Source organism: Malaclemys terrapin, chromosome 5, assembly GCF_027887155.1.
Source record: "Malaclemys terrapin pileata isolate rMalTer1 chromosome 5, rMalTer1.hap1, whole genome shotgun sequence".
Taxonomy (NCBI): domain Eukaryota; kingdom Metazoa; phylum Chordata; order Testudines; family Emydidae; genus Malaclemys; species Malaclemys terrapin.
Window position 1 is genome coordinate 98,147,546 of NC_071509.1, and position 14,045 is coordinate 98,161,590.

At 43.8% G+C, this 14,045-nt stretch overlaps 1 protein-coding gene across 1 annotated transcript in view; it reads right to left on the reverse strand.

The window, feature by feature from the left end:
* Positions 1–13,326, reverse strand: part of LARP1B (La ribonucleoprotein 1B) — a 105,639-nt gene extending 92,313 nt beyond the window's left edge. The window contains exon 1 of the mRNA XM_054029770.1: positions 12,612–13,326. Coding sequence (XP_053885745.1) covers positions 12,612–12,924 — 313 coding nt within the window. The 5' untranslated portion in view covers positions 12,925–13,326. The remainder of the gene's footprint in view (positions 1–12,611) is intronic.
* Between the last annotated feature and the right edge of the window lie 719 nt (positions 13,327–14,045).

Here is a 14,045-nt window from a genome sequence, read left to right on the forward strand (position 1 = left end):
GGAACGTCCTGGCCTGACCAGAGTCCATCACTGTCCTGATAAACTCTATCCTTTGCGTTGGCACCAGGGTTGACTTGCTCTCATTGAGAAGGCCCAGCCTGTCAATGGCATCCACCTGATCCCTGGAGTGCTCCTGCCTTCGATGAAGGAAGACTACCACAACCGATATACACTTGGTGAATACTCGGGGGGCTGTCAACAGGCCAAATGGAAGGACAGTGAATTGGTAATGGTTGTGGTTGACCACAAACCTGAGGAACCGACTGTGAGCAGGACGTATAGATATGTGGAAGTATGCATCCTTGAGGTCGAGGGCGGTATATCAGTCTCCCGGATCCAGAGAAGGGATAATGGAGTTCAGGGAGACCATGCAAAACTTCAACTTTCTTATGAGTACGTTGAGGCCTCGCAGGTCTAGAATGAGACCTCCCTTGGCTTTGGGGATTAGGAAATAACAGGAGTAGAATCCCTTGCCCCTTAGCTCCTGAGGAACCACCTCCACTGCCCCTCCGGCAAGAAGCGTCTGCAACTCCTGCATGAAGAGATGCTTGTGAGAAGGGTCCCTGAAGTGGGATGGGAATGGGGGGGTGGGAGGGAGGGGAGGAGCAGAATTGCAGAGAATATCCCACTTCTACTGTGAGAAGAACCCAGATGATGTTATTTGGGAGCAAGCACGGTAAAAGTGAGATAGACGGTTCAGGAAGCAGGGATGAGGATCTGGCCCATTGGCTGGTACGGTGTCCCCAGGCACACCTTCAAAAGGCCTGCTTAGAGCCCAAGGAAGCGCGCACCTGGTCCTGGTTAGACGAGCACTGGGACAGCTTGCGCCTGCCATTCCTGCCACACTTCCTAGCTAAGTCCTGTCTAGGGCATGGCTGGTAGGGGTGCTGTGAGGGCTGACGTTTGAAGTGTTTCTGCTGACTGGCTGGGGTATGCACCCCTAGCAACTTCAGCATAGTCCTAGAGTCTTTAAGGCTATGCAGCTGGAGTCATACAAGAACGAGGGGAGCACCTGCGCAAGCAAACCGCAGTTTCAGCGACCATCACGGGTGGTAAGAAGGAACTGAGGAGGTGCTATGTTGGCAGAGTCATATATTGAGCGCCATGGAGGTGCCTTTCCAGGGGGCTCCACAGCCAACCTGATGGGTGCTGTTAGGGGAAAAACTTCCCCATGACTGTGCACGTGGCGCACACACCCTAAGCTCATCGATGGAGGATGAAATTGGAGAAATAGTCGCCTAGTTGAGAGAAGCAAAAAATAGCTAGAGGTTGTTGTTGATCAGGGTAAGGTCATCTCAGCTGAACTCCTGCTCTCCTTACAGCAATTGATGATGTGCTTGGGATAGGTGCTAGGGCAGGCTCTCCTATAAAGCCAGCGGAGAGTATTTTCATTTTTGACTCAAAAAGGCATGTGTGGAGTACATTCTGAAAAAGAGTAACTTAATATTTCCTATAGCAAAAGGAGGTAATTGCTAATTACAGCCATGTTTCAGTTCCCAAAATGATATATTTCCAAGGCAAAAAGCATGAACTCCTAAAGGCACAATACTTAGCTAGAATACAAATCAAGTTCTCTTGATGCCATTATCCATAAATAAGGCTATGTTTTAGTCACGGATATTTTTAGTAAGAGTCATGGACAGGTAACAGGCAGTAAACAAAAATTCATTGCCAGAGACCAGTCCATGACTTTTAATATATACCCCTGACTAAAACGTGGGGGGGGGTGGCCCTGACGGCACAGCGCGTGCTCGGGGGAAGGAGGGGGGGGAAGGAGGGAAGGGGAGGACTGGGGTTAGTGGAGCTGGGGCAGGTTCCCTACCCAGCTCCTGGGAAGCAGCGATCTCCAGCTCCTAGCTCCACATACTGCCTCTGCTCCACCCCAAGCCCCAGTTCTGCAGCTTGCATTGGCTGGGAACTGCGGCCAATCGAAGCTGCGAGGGCCGTGGCAGCACATGGAGCTAGGAGCTTAAGGAGGGGAGTTCATGTCACCCTTCCAGGGAACCCCCCCAGGTAAGCACCACCCCACACCCCAATCCCCAGTCCTGACCCCCCCCCGCCCCAAACGCCTGCTGCTGGGGGTAGAGGGGCCTGAGACTGCCCCAACAGCAGCCGGTGCGACTGGCCCAGGGGCTGTCCAAGCTGCTCAGGCAGCTTCCGGGCCAGCCGCATGGGCTGCTCCAGAAGTCACGGAAAGTCACGAAATCCATGACAAATATGCAAAAAGAAGAACAGGAGTACTTGTGGCACCTTAGAGACTAACAAATTTATTAGAGCATAAGCTTTCGTGGACTACAGCCCACTTCTTCGGATCCGAAGAAGTGGGCTGTAGTCCACGAAAAGAAGTGGGCTGTAGTCCACGAAAGCTTATGCTCTAATAAATTTGTTAGTCTCTAAGGTGCCACAAGTACTCCTGTTCTTCTTTTTGTGGATACAGACTAACACGGCTGCTACTCTGAAACATGACAAATATGGAGCCTTATCCATAAACTGTATCTAGCTTTAAACAACCCCTTTCTTAAAGGGAATTTTTTTAAAATACACATCAAGAATTTTGTGTTATCAAGGTACATGACAGTTTAGAGGAAGCTTATAATGGAATTATAAAGTATGCAAATATATATTGTACTCTTAAAAAAATTAAGGGCTTACCTAAAAACTTCTTATTCAATATCCTATATCCTCTCCCACTTTCTAAACTTTGGGGGGGGGGGGGGCGGAGGGTGTTATTTAATAAACAAACAGCATGCAAGTGCTCTTAACTGGGAAGTACTCAATTCAGTCTGTTACTCAAAACCACCGAACAAAATCAAAGTTAAAGTGGGAACACAATAGTGAATTACCCAACAATTAAATTCCTGAATACTGGGTAAAGTCTAAATTAAAGAAGTTAATTAAAACAGATTCCAGTTAATTCAGCTAATTTCCAGGCTATCCAAATTAGTTTCCATAGCCACAATTTTTTCCATACTGCCAAAGTTATGGTTTACTCTGGTATTGAAATCTGAACAGATATCTTTACATTACTTTAGCCAGAAGCAATACAGTTGATGAAAGACCCAGGTCTTTTAGGCTACTTCTGGCCTCAGCAAAATATTCATGCAGACGTCTACCCCAATGATCCACACTCCTAGCACAGCTAGCTGGAAAATGGATCTCAGTCAACACAAACATGAAGCCACAAATTCTGAAAGAAGAGAATTTACAAATTCCTCACTTTTTAAAATTACTGTGTGTATATAAATACAGATGAATAATAAATTTCAGTAGCACACAATAAGTCAATGGTACGCCCTCATGTGGAACAGTGTGTGCAGTACTGATCATCTCAAAAAGGATATTACAGAATCAGAAGGGTTTCAGAGAAAGGCCACTGATTTAGACAATGACAATTCTTGTATTCTTCATACCGTTCCTTGTGCATCTGGACACCTTATTTGCTTTTTTAATTACTGCTGAACACTGACTAAAGATCTTCATTGAGGGTTTTTTCTTATTATACCTTCCTCTGAATCAGCTTGTGTTGGCCACTGTTGCAGACAGGATACTGGACTAGATGGAACACAGGAATTAACGTACCAGATCAGACCTATGTTCTTTTATTTAAGACTTCTAACATGTCCTGAAAGCTATCCAAAATTTTAAAACCAGTTTTAGGCTTTGCATACCTTTAATTTCATGAAGGCTTGTTTCCCAGCTTGAACCCAGTAAGATAGGCAATGACAAGAGAGATGTTGCCTTTAATTTTTCCATGTCTTTACAAAATCCCTTTTAAGTTAAGTTTTATAGTGTCAGCGTTTTAGGGGAATTTTTAATAGGGTACAACTGCTCACATACACAGGACCCTCCCTACAGCAAGAGAAATTGTCTCAGACCCTGAACCAATTAAAAAGTTTAATCAATTTTATTAATCGTGCCAACAAAAACTAGAACCACTTCAGCTGATATAGACTGGGATGGTAACAGCTGGCTTGCTAAATCAACAGCTGGCTCGCTAAATCAACAGCTGTTAGAACCTGCTGATAAGAAGGCTGGTATTGAACAGGACTCCAAGTAGATTAATCTGAATAGGAACAAGTTCACTCTTGTGTTTACCTAATGACAGGTTTTGTAGTAATGAGACAAACTCCTAGAATGCCAGAAAAGCTACTGGGTATGGAAAAATTGTTCATCTTCCAGCAGAGAAGAGCTGCTACTACCAATATAGGAACATTTGACAACACAGAGGAAACCACTGCACATGACAAAGATATATTGAAAAAGATCATGGAACTAACATATGCTGGTAACAATACCACTGATGGATACCTGGCACACTAGTGCTAAAAATATAATTTCAGCACATCTTCTTCATTTCATTTATCCATACTAGGAACCCTACTGAGTTGGTTAGACAAACATTCTGGATTTAGAGTATTTAAAAGGAAGTGGCAACAATACTGTATAGATTTTACTCAAGCTGTGCACCTTCATGTGCACTTGAAAGGCAGGTATGGTCTTGGGTACAAGTACTACAACATATGACCTTTTCAAACTTGTACTTTACTTACTGAAATAATAGCAAAGTAAATTACTGCTTGTTTTTTAAAAAGTTATTTTTAGTGCAACTGACTCTTTCCGGGAGACCTTCCGGTTAGATTTAGTGTGGAGTAATTGAGAGGCAAAGGCGAGGAGAGCACAAAGAATGAGTATCAGAAAATCATGACTGACATGTACATACAAGTTTTGCCCAGAAAGTTGGCTACATTGTTCAATAACATACAGAAGACTATAAGCAATGTTTGTGGAAAAGAAAGTTATTTTGAGGGGTTATTTGTTTGAAGCTTTTTTTTTTTTTAAAAAAACATTATTCCAACTGGGTGGAGAGGGGAAGATGATGCTACTATAGGTTTGTTTTTTCCTGTCTCCATTTGTGTTAAGGGGACTTTTATTCCCTGATAACAGAAGGAACGTAGAAAATTTCAGTTTTGATACAACTATATTTAATACAGTATTTTATTGATGTTTGAATAAAAATAAATGTTTTCTAAACTAAGTGAAATATTGTCTTACTGTAGGAAATAAGATATGCCACAAACACCAATAGCATTTTTACAAAAATGTGCCTCAAAGTGACAATTCTATGACAAATGCCCACAGGCAATATTGTAGATCTTAATGACTTCAGTAGATTATATGGAAGATTGTCTCTGCACCTTTAATCTTAAATTTCATTATCCAACCCATCTTTATAGCAAGGTGGATTAGATTTTTATAAACATTTAGATGAAAGAAATTTTCAAAGTGACAAAAAATGCTTCAAAAGAATTTTAACAAGACCATAGAATTTTAAAAAGATTAAAGTAAGGGCTAAAATCAGACCCTACCATTCTGGGAAATAACAGCAGAACAGTTATCTAATTCAGCATCTTTTCCAAATAACAGTTGCAGCATGTCCTGGGGCTGCCACAAGCCTACAACAGCTCACCATGGGTGGGGGGAGGAGGGAGAAAAATCAATCTACATTACACAACTAAGTAGATGTACTTAGACCTACTAACCGCGCTGTCTTCACTGCGGTGAGTCGACTGCTGCTGCTCCCCTGTCAACTCAGTCTGTGCCTCTCGCGGCAGTGGAGTACAGGAGTTGATGGGAGAGCGCTTGGGAGTCGATTTATCGCGTCTAGACTAGACGCGATAAAATCGACCCCCCCCCGGATCGATCGCTGCCTGCCGTTACCTACTACTTCAGTTACCTACTATTTCCTTCAGTGTGACTATCTGCCCTTAGGGTCAACATCCAAAAACTGTCACCCAGTGTGTTTCACAATGTAAGCAGCTTGAGGACAACTAAGAGCATGCAATTTTTTTTATTTTTATTATGCTATAAAATGGTGAATGATGTCTCTTATTTCCTAGTTTTTTTTTTTTCTTTTTTGTTTACTGTTTACAGTATTGTAGCCATGCTGGTCCCAAGATATGAGAGAGACAAGATAGGTGAGGTGGTAACTTTTATTGGGCCAACTGCTGTGGGTGGAAGGGACAAGCTTTTGGGCTAGCCTACACAGAGCTCTTCCTCAGGTGAACTGAAGATTTCTGTGAAGCTTGAAGCTTGTCCCTTACACCCACAGCAGTTAGTCCAATAAAAGTTGTTACCTCACCTAGCTTATGTGTCTTTTTTTTTTTTTTTTTTTTTTTTTAAACTGGTGATTTGTCTCTAGCTCTATTTGGATGGGAATTCAAATTCCATTGAAGTGCACAAAAACAGTCAAACTTTATTAAATAACGGTATCTTAAAAGTGATGAATACATAAGAAAAAAGTTTATCAAACTATGTTTTGTTTTTAAAACGGAGTAAAATTAAACAAAGACTGTACAGTATACTCCTGATTATCTGAATAGCATGAGAGAGAGAGAAAGATTGTATTTGGATAACAGGGAGTTCAGATTTGGAGAAGGCAGGAGCCATTCAGCAACAGAGTGGCCTCCCCCACAGCTGGGGGTCCTGTCCTCCTCCTCATAGTCCTGGCCACAGGATCTCTGATCTGCCAGCTCACTCACTCCCATGACAGTGAGGCTGCAGAGGACTTCTTCACACTGCACAGAGCCAGTGACACCCAACCCCAGAAGGGGCAAGATGTGGAGCAGAGCAAAGATCCCTGGACGGAACTCTGCCTTGTCAGGAGGATTGCAGTCTTCCCTTAATCTTGCACCTGCAAGGATCAGGTGTCATGAGCCCTTCAACAGCCCAGGGAGCCCTCTGCAGCTCAACCATTTCCTGCACTGCCACATAAGCCATTCAACTTATTACATATATATGTAGTTAATTAACTGAACTGATAGTTTCTGGTCACCATGTCCTTCAAGTTTTTAGAACGAGAAAGGTTCTCATACTTAGGGTTTGTCTACACTGGCACTTTACAGCGCTGCAACTTTCTCACTCAGGGGAGTGAAAAAACAGCTGCAAGTTTCAGCGCTGTAAAGTGCCAGTGTAGCCATTGCCCCAGCACTAGTAGCTACTCCCCTCGTGGGGGTGGGGTTTTTTTATAGCGCTGGGAGAGCTCTCTCCCAGTGCTATGCGGTGACTACACAAGCCAGGTTAAAGTGCTGCCACCAGGGAAGACGTGTCCTCAGTTTTTATTTTGAGACTGAAAGAACACAAGTTTTCTTACTTTTTTCATCTCTCAACTTTGAATGAACTAGTCACTAAAAAAATAGAAAAGAAAATATTGTCTCTGAACCTGAAAAAGAGGGTACTGTTATCAAATGCTGGTTCAGCACTTCAACAAACTCAGGTTCTAGGTGCTTAGCCAGTAACTTCCACCAGCTTAGTGGCTGGACTCTCTTTAAAAATTGGCAGCAAACACGTACTAATATTTTTTAAATTTAATTTAAACTATTTTGATAAATTAGAGAGAGTTTAGGCTTTAACATATCTTGTCAATTTCAAATTTAGTTTTCAACTGTTTATATTCAAAAACTAAACCTGTATATAAGTTAAACAAAAAAATCCTATTTAAATTAAAAAAAAATCAGATTTTTGATATTTTAAGATCAATTTTTATCCACCCTGCCTACTGTATCAGAGTCACAAATCAGAAGTCAACAAAAACAACAGCACACAAAACTATATGTTGAAGAACTGAAACCTGTACCTGAGAATAGGTAAATCCTGGGACTATTTTAAATCCCTTTAAGGTTGGGAAACTGTCAAGGTGATGTCCCCTGATAACTCTGGAGTTTAAAAACCATAAACTAACGCTAAGTTGTTCTAACACCCAATGAACTCAAGGGTTCATGCCAACAGAAGTGTCTTGTATTAGTTATACCAGTGGAACAAGTGCAAGCTAATCAGATTGCTAGACAGACCCTCATTTACTAAATACAGCCAGAAAACTCAATATTGCTCGAGCACAATATAGTTTTTAAGAAATTACTTTTATAAAGTGCTCACTTGCATGAGAAACACAAAACCCACTTTATAACAATTAAGAACATAGCTATTCAAAAGTAATTACAGTGAACTGGTTCTGCTACAGAAACAATCAAATGAGTTATTCAGAAATGCATAGCAGTAAGACAAATACAATACAACATAAAACAGAATGAAGTGTTCCATAATACAAGTTAACTCTATGCTTCAAGCACTCTATGAAGCACAAAGCCAAAACCTTTTAAACCACTTGAGAAGCACAGATATTCAATATAGTTACTTTGTGAAGTGTTTTTACTGCTTTCATAAGCTATTTTCAAACAATTAACCAGTGAATCATTGGTGACCCAGGCAGTTATACAAAACTTTTGAACAGTCAGAACTTATCAGCTGGATGTCTTCCTTCATGCCAAATTTACAGAAGAGGAAATATCCTATTGAAAAGTTTTAGTGGTTTTCTATGAGCACGAAGTGGGAGTAGTTTTATGTAATAAATTCCATGGTAGAAAACAATAAGTCACTGCAACCATTTTATAAGGGTTGCATTAGATTTTTAGATGTTCTATGGATCACCAAAATCTCCAGACATAAAACCAATTATTGCAATAACTATATTACCAATGACTATATTAAACTAGATAACACAAGAGAAGCTATTTTCGTCACTGCCATAGCTGACATTGTAACAAACTAAAATGTTCAAGATTATTTTCTATAGCGCCATTCATGTGTTGACAGAACTTCGTGTCAAGCAGAAGCTTGCTGTGGCTCCAGGTGAGGGCAAGAATCTAGCAATACGGAACAAACTGCAGATCAAGGCCTAAGATACCTGAATTTCCAAAAATCACTATAGTGAATAATTCCAATAGCTTTTTTTTTTTTTAATGTCAATTTTCCTCCAAGACATTAAACAAACTCCCATTAAGAACATGCCATGAGAGAGTCACAAATTAATTTTTACAACTAAGGGATCATCATACAAGAATGGTTTAATGTGAAATTACGGATAACTGATATATATGTTATGCTATTACAATTATTTTTTACCTGTTATGACAGGATCAATATCTTACTTGAAAATAAAACTTCAGCTTTCTTAGCATTTATTTTCTTGTAGTAGCAGACAAACTTCCTTTCCCTAGACTCCCCAAACATGTTCCTATTTCAATAGCATTGGGTCAAATTCAGCCCTGACACAAATAGATGCCATGCCATTTAATTTCCAGAACTGAATCTGGTCCAACATCTTTTCACTTTCTGATGTAATTATCATTGCAAAGATAAGGTAACTTTTCAACCATCTGTATCTATACAACTTTTGGCCAAGATGTACTAGGTAAACAAGGTTGGGCCAGACTATTACTTTGATGGGAGACCGTTTTATATTTTATCAGATTGCTTCTGGTTATTGTTTCGCATCTCACCCTAATCCTTAACATCAGTGACAATTTTAAAATAAATAAGCTTGATTTGGCTAATTACATTCTGCCCACATAAAAGTTACATCTGTAGTTGCAACTGGAAAAGAAATTAGTTTCTTGACCTAAATTGCTGTATGGTACTGCTGATTTTAATCTTACAAGGGGATTAATGGTGGATGAAGTGAGATTTACACATAGCAATATACAGTGGCATCCTGTGAAGTCTTCACATTTGCTTTTGCAAGTAAACGTTACTATAGTATTCCCTATATTAAATAAGCTATACACTGGAAAAGCTGTTCCAAACCTGCAACTCAGAATGACATTAATTTGAGGGGCAGTGATGTTACACTTTAATTATTTTATTTTTGCATATTATTTTAAATGGGAAAGTAAACACTTCATGGAAACAAAATTTTTTGTTTTTGTACAGAATCTACCTCAACAGTACCCCAATTCTAACTAGGGCCCTAGAGCACTACCACAATAAAAATAAGACGTTTCCTTGGTGCCGTACCAGTATTGTTACTGACGAAGCCAGTGAGGAAATTGAGTGACTGACAGGTTCCCTCCAGTGTGTGTCCCCTATTGAAAATTCCAGGGGAAGTGGGCAGGTGTAAGCCCACCCACGGCTAAAAGACCCTCCCCCAGCCTTTGGGGAGGATCCACTGAGCCCAGGAACTCAACTGATTACGGGGGACAACAAAAAAGAAAACAAGGGCATGTGTGAAGGTCATAGGTCAAAAAGAGAGAACCTAAAGGGGACACCGAGCAGAGAACCCCAGACAGCGCCCACTGCTCCTTGAAGGTGTCAAGGGAGCCAGCGGATGCCACCCAGAGGAACTCCACCCAGATGCGTGAACGGAGGGAGGACTGGAAATAGGCCTCCCAGTCGCAAAGAACCCCCTCAGCCAACCTTCTCTCCCTGGTGTTATAGATGGCCACAGCCAGGAGGAGGCTGACGAGGAGGCCCCGCGATTTCGTGTGGCCACGGATAGGGTGTGCGTAAATGAGAAGATGGGGGAGAAAAGTGCAGCCAAAAACTTAATAAAAGATTGAGGAGCCGGAATAGGAGCTGTAACCTACCACACTCCAGATAAACGTGCACCAGGGTCTCCCTCACACCACAGAAGGGATAGGCATTAGGGACAGGTGAAACGCGACAAGTACACACCGGTGCTCATGGCCAACCAATATCCCGGGGGGGGGGGGGGGGGGGGGTGATGTATGTGTGTGTGGCGCATATTTGTAAGGTTGCAAGCTGTACATAAATAGGAAAAATTGGGAATCTGCATAAAAGAAAGAACAGACTAAAAGGCAGAGAAGAAATTATGTCCAACAATCTTCAATGAGTGCCTACAAGTTTGATGTTTAAACTTGGGCAAAGGTTTCAGTTTTTGATACCAAAGATATTTGCTAATTAGTCCACTGTTAGGTTCAGAAACAGCTTCTCCCTATATGTGTATTTGACCACAATGTTTGTACAGTCCCCTTTTTCATCTTTTTTCACACAGCAGAAATGGAGAACACACTTATTTTAAAAAAACAAAAAACTTAAATTGCAGTTGTAAGACAACAAAAAATTGGCAGGGGGATTCAGGGACAAGCGCTGTACCTGAAATCAGTCCAGTGTCAAAAATTTCAAGTTGAAATAGAGATCTGTTTAATGTCAGTGGTTTGCATCTGGCCCAAGAGGATACTGACTGAAAACTCCTATCCTCTGAAAGATGGCAGTTTATGGTAAACAAGTTTGTCATTTCAATCCAGTTCCCCTGCTAGCAATCTGCACACAGAAATCAAATACTCTATAGTGACTAAGACTGAAATAACTTTATATCTACAGACAGGGAGCCCCTACACCTTAAAGAAATAGGCACATCTATCAGGAAACTTGCATTGCAACCGTCTGCACGATACACTGTGCTACCAATGAACAGTTGAAATCCCCAAAACTACCGAGTCAATTGCTTTCATTAATATTTACATTTAAAACTAATTTTTAAAACTTTAAACTTGAACCATGGATTTTATCAGGTGCTTTATCACGTAATTATATAAAAATGATCTACAAAAGTCAATTGGGTTACTATTTGTTAAAAAAAGAAGAACAGGAGTACTTGTGGCACCTTAGAGACTAACAAATTTATTAGAGCATAAGCTTTCGTGGACTACAGCCCACTTCTTCGGATGCATATAGAATGGAACATATAATGAGGAGATATATATACACACATACAGAGAGCATAAACAGGTGGGAGTTGTCTTACCAACTCTGAGAGGCAAAAGAGAAATGAAGTAAAAACATTACAATATTTATTTTGCTACTGCTACATCTCAGAAATCCCCAAATCTTGCAACTAGCACTTTAAAAGCTGTAGCATAATCTATCTCCTAGCTGGTAAAGGAGGAGCTACCTGAAATTCACAAAAAGTATTTACTCAGTGTAAACAGTAGTACTGAATCTACTACCATCAGCTCCATACCATGATTAACTTTGAGAGTAACTCTTTTCTAACTAAGTAACTTTTCATTCACTGCAAAAATACTTAATAACCAGAGTAAATATCGGGTGTCTAGTTTAAAATCTAAATGTATTAAGAAATTTATGGGTTACAAGGAATTATGGGTAATATCCTTCCAAACTTATTTCGTTGAAAATACTTAGCACTGACTTTGGAACCACTAAAATTTCTAAACAAAGAGCCTCCAGAGTTTGGGAATTTGCAAAAGAGAAACTAAAGCGCGAAGAAATTAAATATTAAAGGTTTCAAACAATCAGAACAGGATTAAATTACGGGCAAACCACTTGAGTTCACTCACGCAGTCACCCACATGGTTTGCATAAACTCAGGAATAAAAAGACATCATCCTGTTTTAAACCTCAATTTGGTTGTTCGGCCCAGCAAACTGTAATACGACTACAAATCCACTCTCTTAAGCCCACCTCCCTCCCTGCCCAGAGTAAAAGGACGGGGACAGACCACACCTCTCCACGCTCATTTTCCTAATCTGTCCATGCATGTAAAATGAGTGTGTGTGAACGCGTCGACGACTCTTGGAAACAAATACCTTGGCCTGACACACGCCGAGGCGCCGGCGATTTAAGGCAACCGCTGCTACGTTGTACAGCAAAGGGACAGTGTGTTTAAAAAAAACCAGTTCCCAACCCGGACAGATTCAGCCAGCGGCAGCGAAACTATTTTCCCGTCGGACTCTGGGAGCGGCTCTCCCAGCTCGTCCTCCCCAACCCCGCCCGACTCCCTTCCCCTCGCCCCACACCTGAGTCCTGCAGGACGAGCTGGGTGTCCGCTGCTGCCGGGGACGGGCTGTTGGGGATAGGTTTTCTCCTGATCCAGGGGTTTTCCTTAGGCAGGGGGGCCTCCACCACCTGCCGCCGTTTCTCGTCCTGCCCTGGGGGATCCGCCTCTCGGCTACCGCTGCTCTCCCCGGTTTCATCCACCTGCGGCAGCACCTGGCTGGGCTCCGGCAGCTCCTGTCCCGTCTCCACCAACTCCCGGGAGCGAGTCTGTCCCGAGCCCCCGCCAACCTGCTGCTCCGGGGGCGCTACGGACACTCGGGCGGCTGCGGACATGCCGAGGGGCCGGGCCGCTGCCGGCCCCCCAGGCTCCAACGGGGATGAGGCGGTAGCTGCGCGGCTCAGGCGTGGTGACGGACCGACTGCGCTGGGGAGCCGTCTTCTCCGCTCGGCGCCGCCCGCCGGCCCCGTCAGGTCCCCCGGGGTGGGAAGGGATCGCTGTCAGCCTTCCCCGTCCCCCCAGCCCGGCCCGCGGCTGGCGTCGCTCATTCACCGCGGATGGTTCAACTGCCACGCTCCGCTCCCCGCCTGATACCGAACCGCGGGGCGGGGGGCGTCTCTGCCGCTCCCTCCTCCCGGCCCGGCTGTTCCCTTACAGAGCCGCCGCGGCCTGCCCGGCCCCTGCCTCGCCTGTGGGGGGGCGGAGACAGCGGCGGGGACGAGGAGGGGGATGAGAGCGGCAGGCAGCCTCTGTAACACCAACGCTAGGGTAGGGCGGAGCCTCCGGCCACTCCAGTGCGTTATGACCTCACAACGGCCGGCGCCGGAGCCCGGCAGCGCGTGCCTCGTCTTCGGCCCGCGCGTGCTTCCGGCGCTCTAGGGCGGAGCAGCCAGTAGCGGCCCCCGATAGCGTTCGGGTTGCAAGGGTCCGCCCGCTCTACAGCTGTGATAAGATAAACAGCGGGCCGCGTCTCGCGTCATCTTCGGGAGGGGAGGGATTGAGCCCCATCCCGTCTCCTCTGAGGCGTGTTGCTGCGGTAGGTGTAGGGTGCAGTCTGTGCCCGGCGAGCCCCTGCCCGGCAGTGCCAGAGGACGGGCCTGCCCTGATCCTTCCGTACCCCGTGATTCATGGGAGCGGCGCTCCGCAGAGGAGTAAGGAGGGCCATACGCTCGCTCCTGAAAGCACCAAACACTTCCTGGAATACCCACCGCGGCATGCAAACAAGGCTCGCTTCGCTCCAGGAACAGATCTGTTCCCCCGCTACTAGGTTCCTTTCGCCAACCCAGCGAGAGGCGCTTGGTGGTGTTAAGCTGAGCGCACTGACGTGTCCGTTTGTTACGACGTTAGACCGACCCACTAAGACTTTGCCTACTCAGCGCTGACAGGAGAGGAGCTAAACTAATGGTTGTGTCTTCAGAGGCACCGAGACGCTGGGCTTCCCCCATTTAAGCCCCAA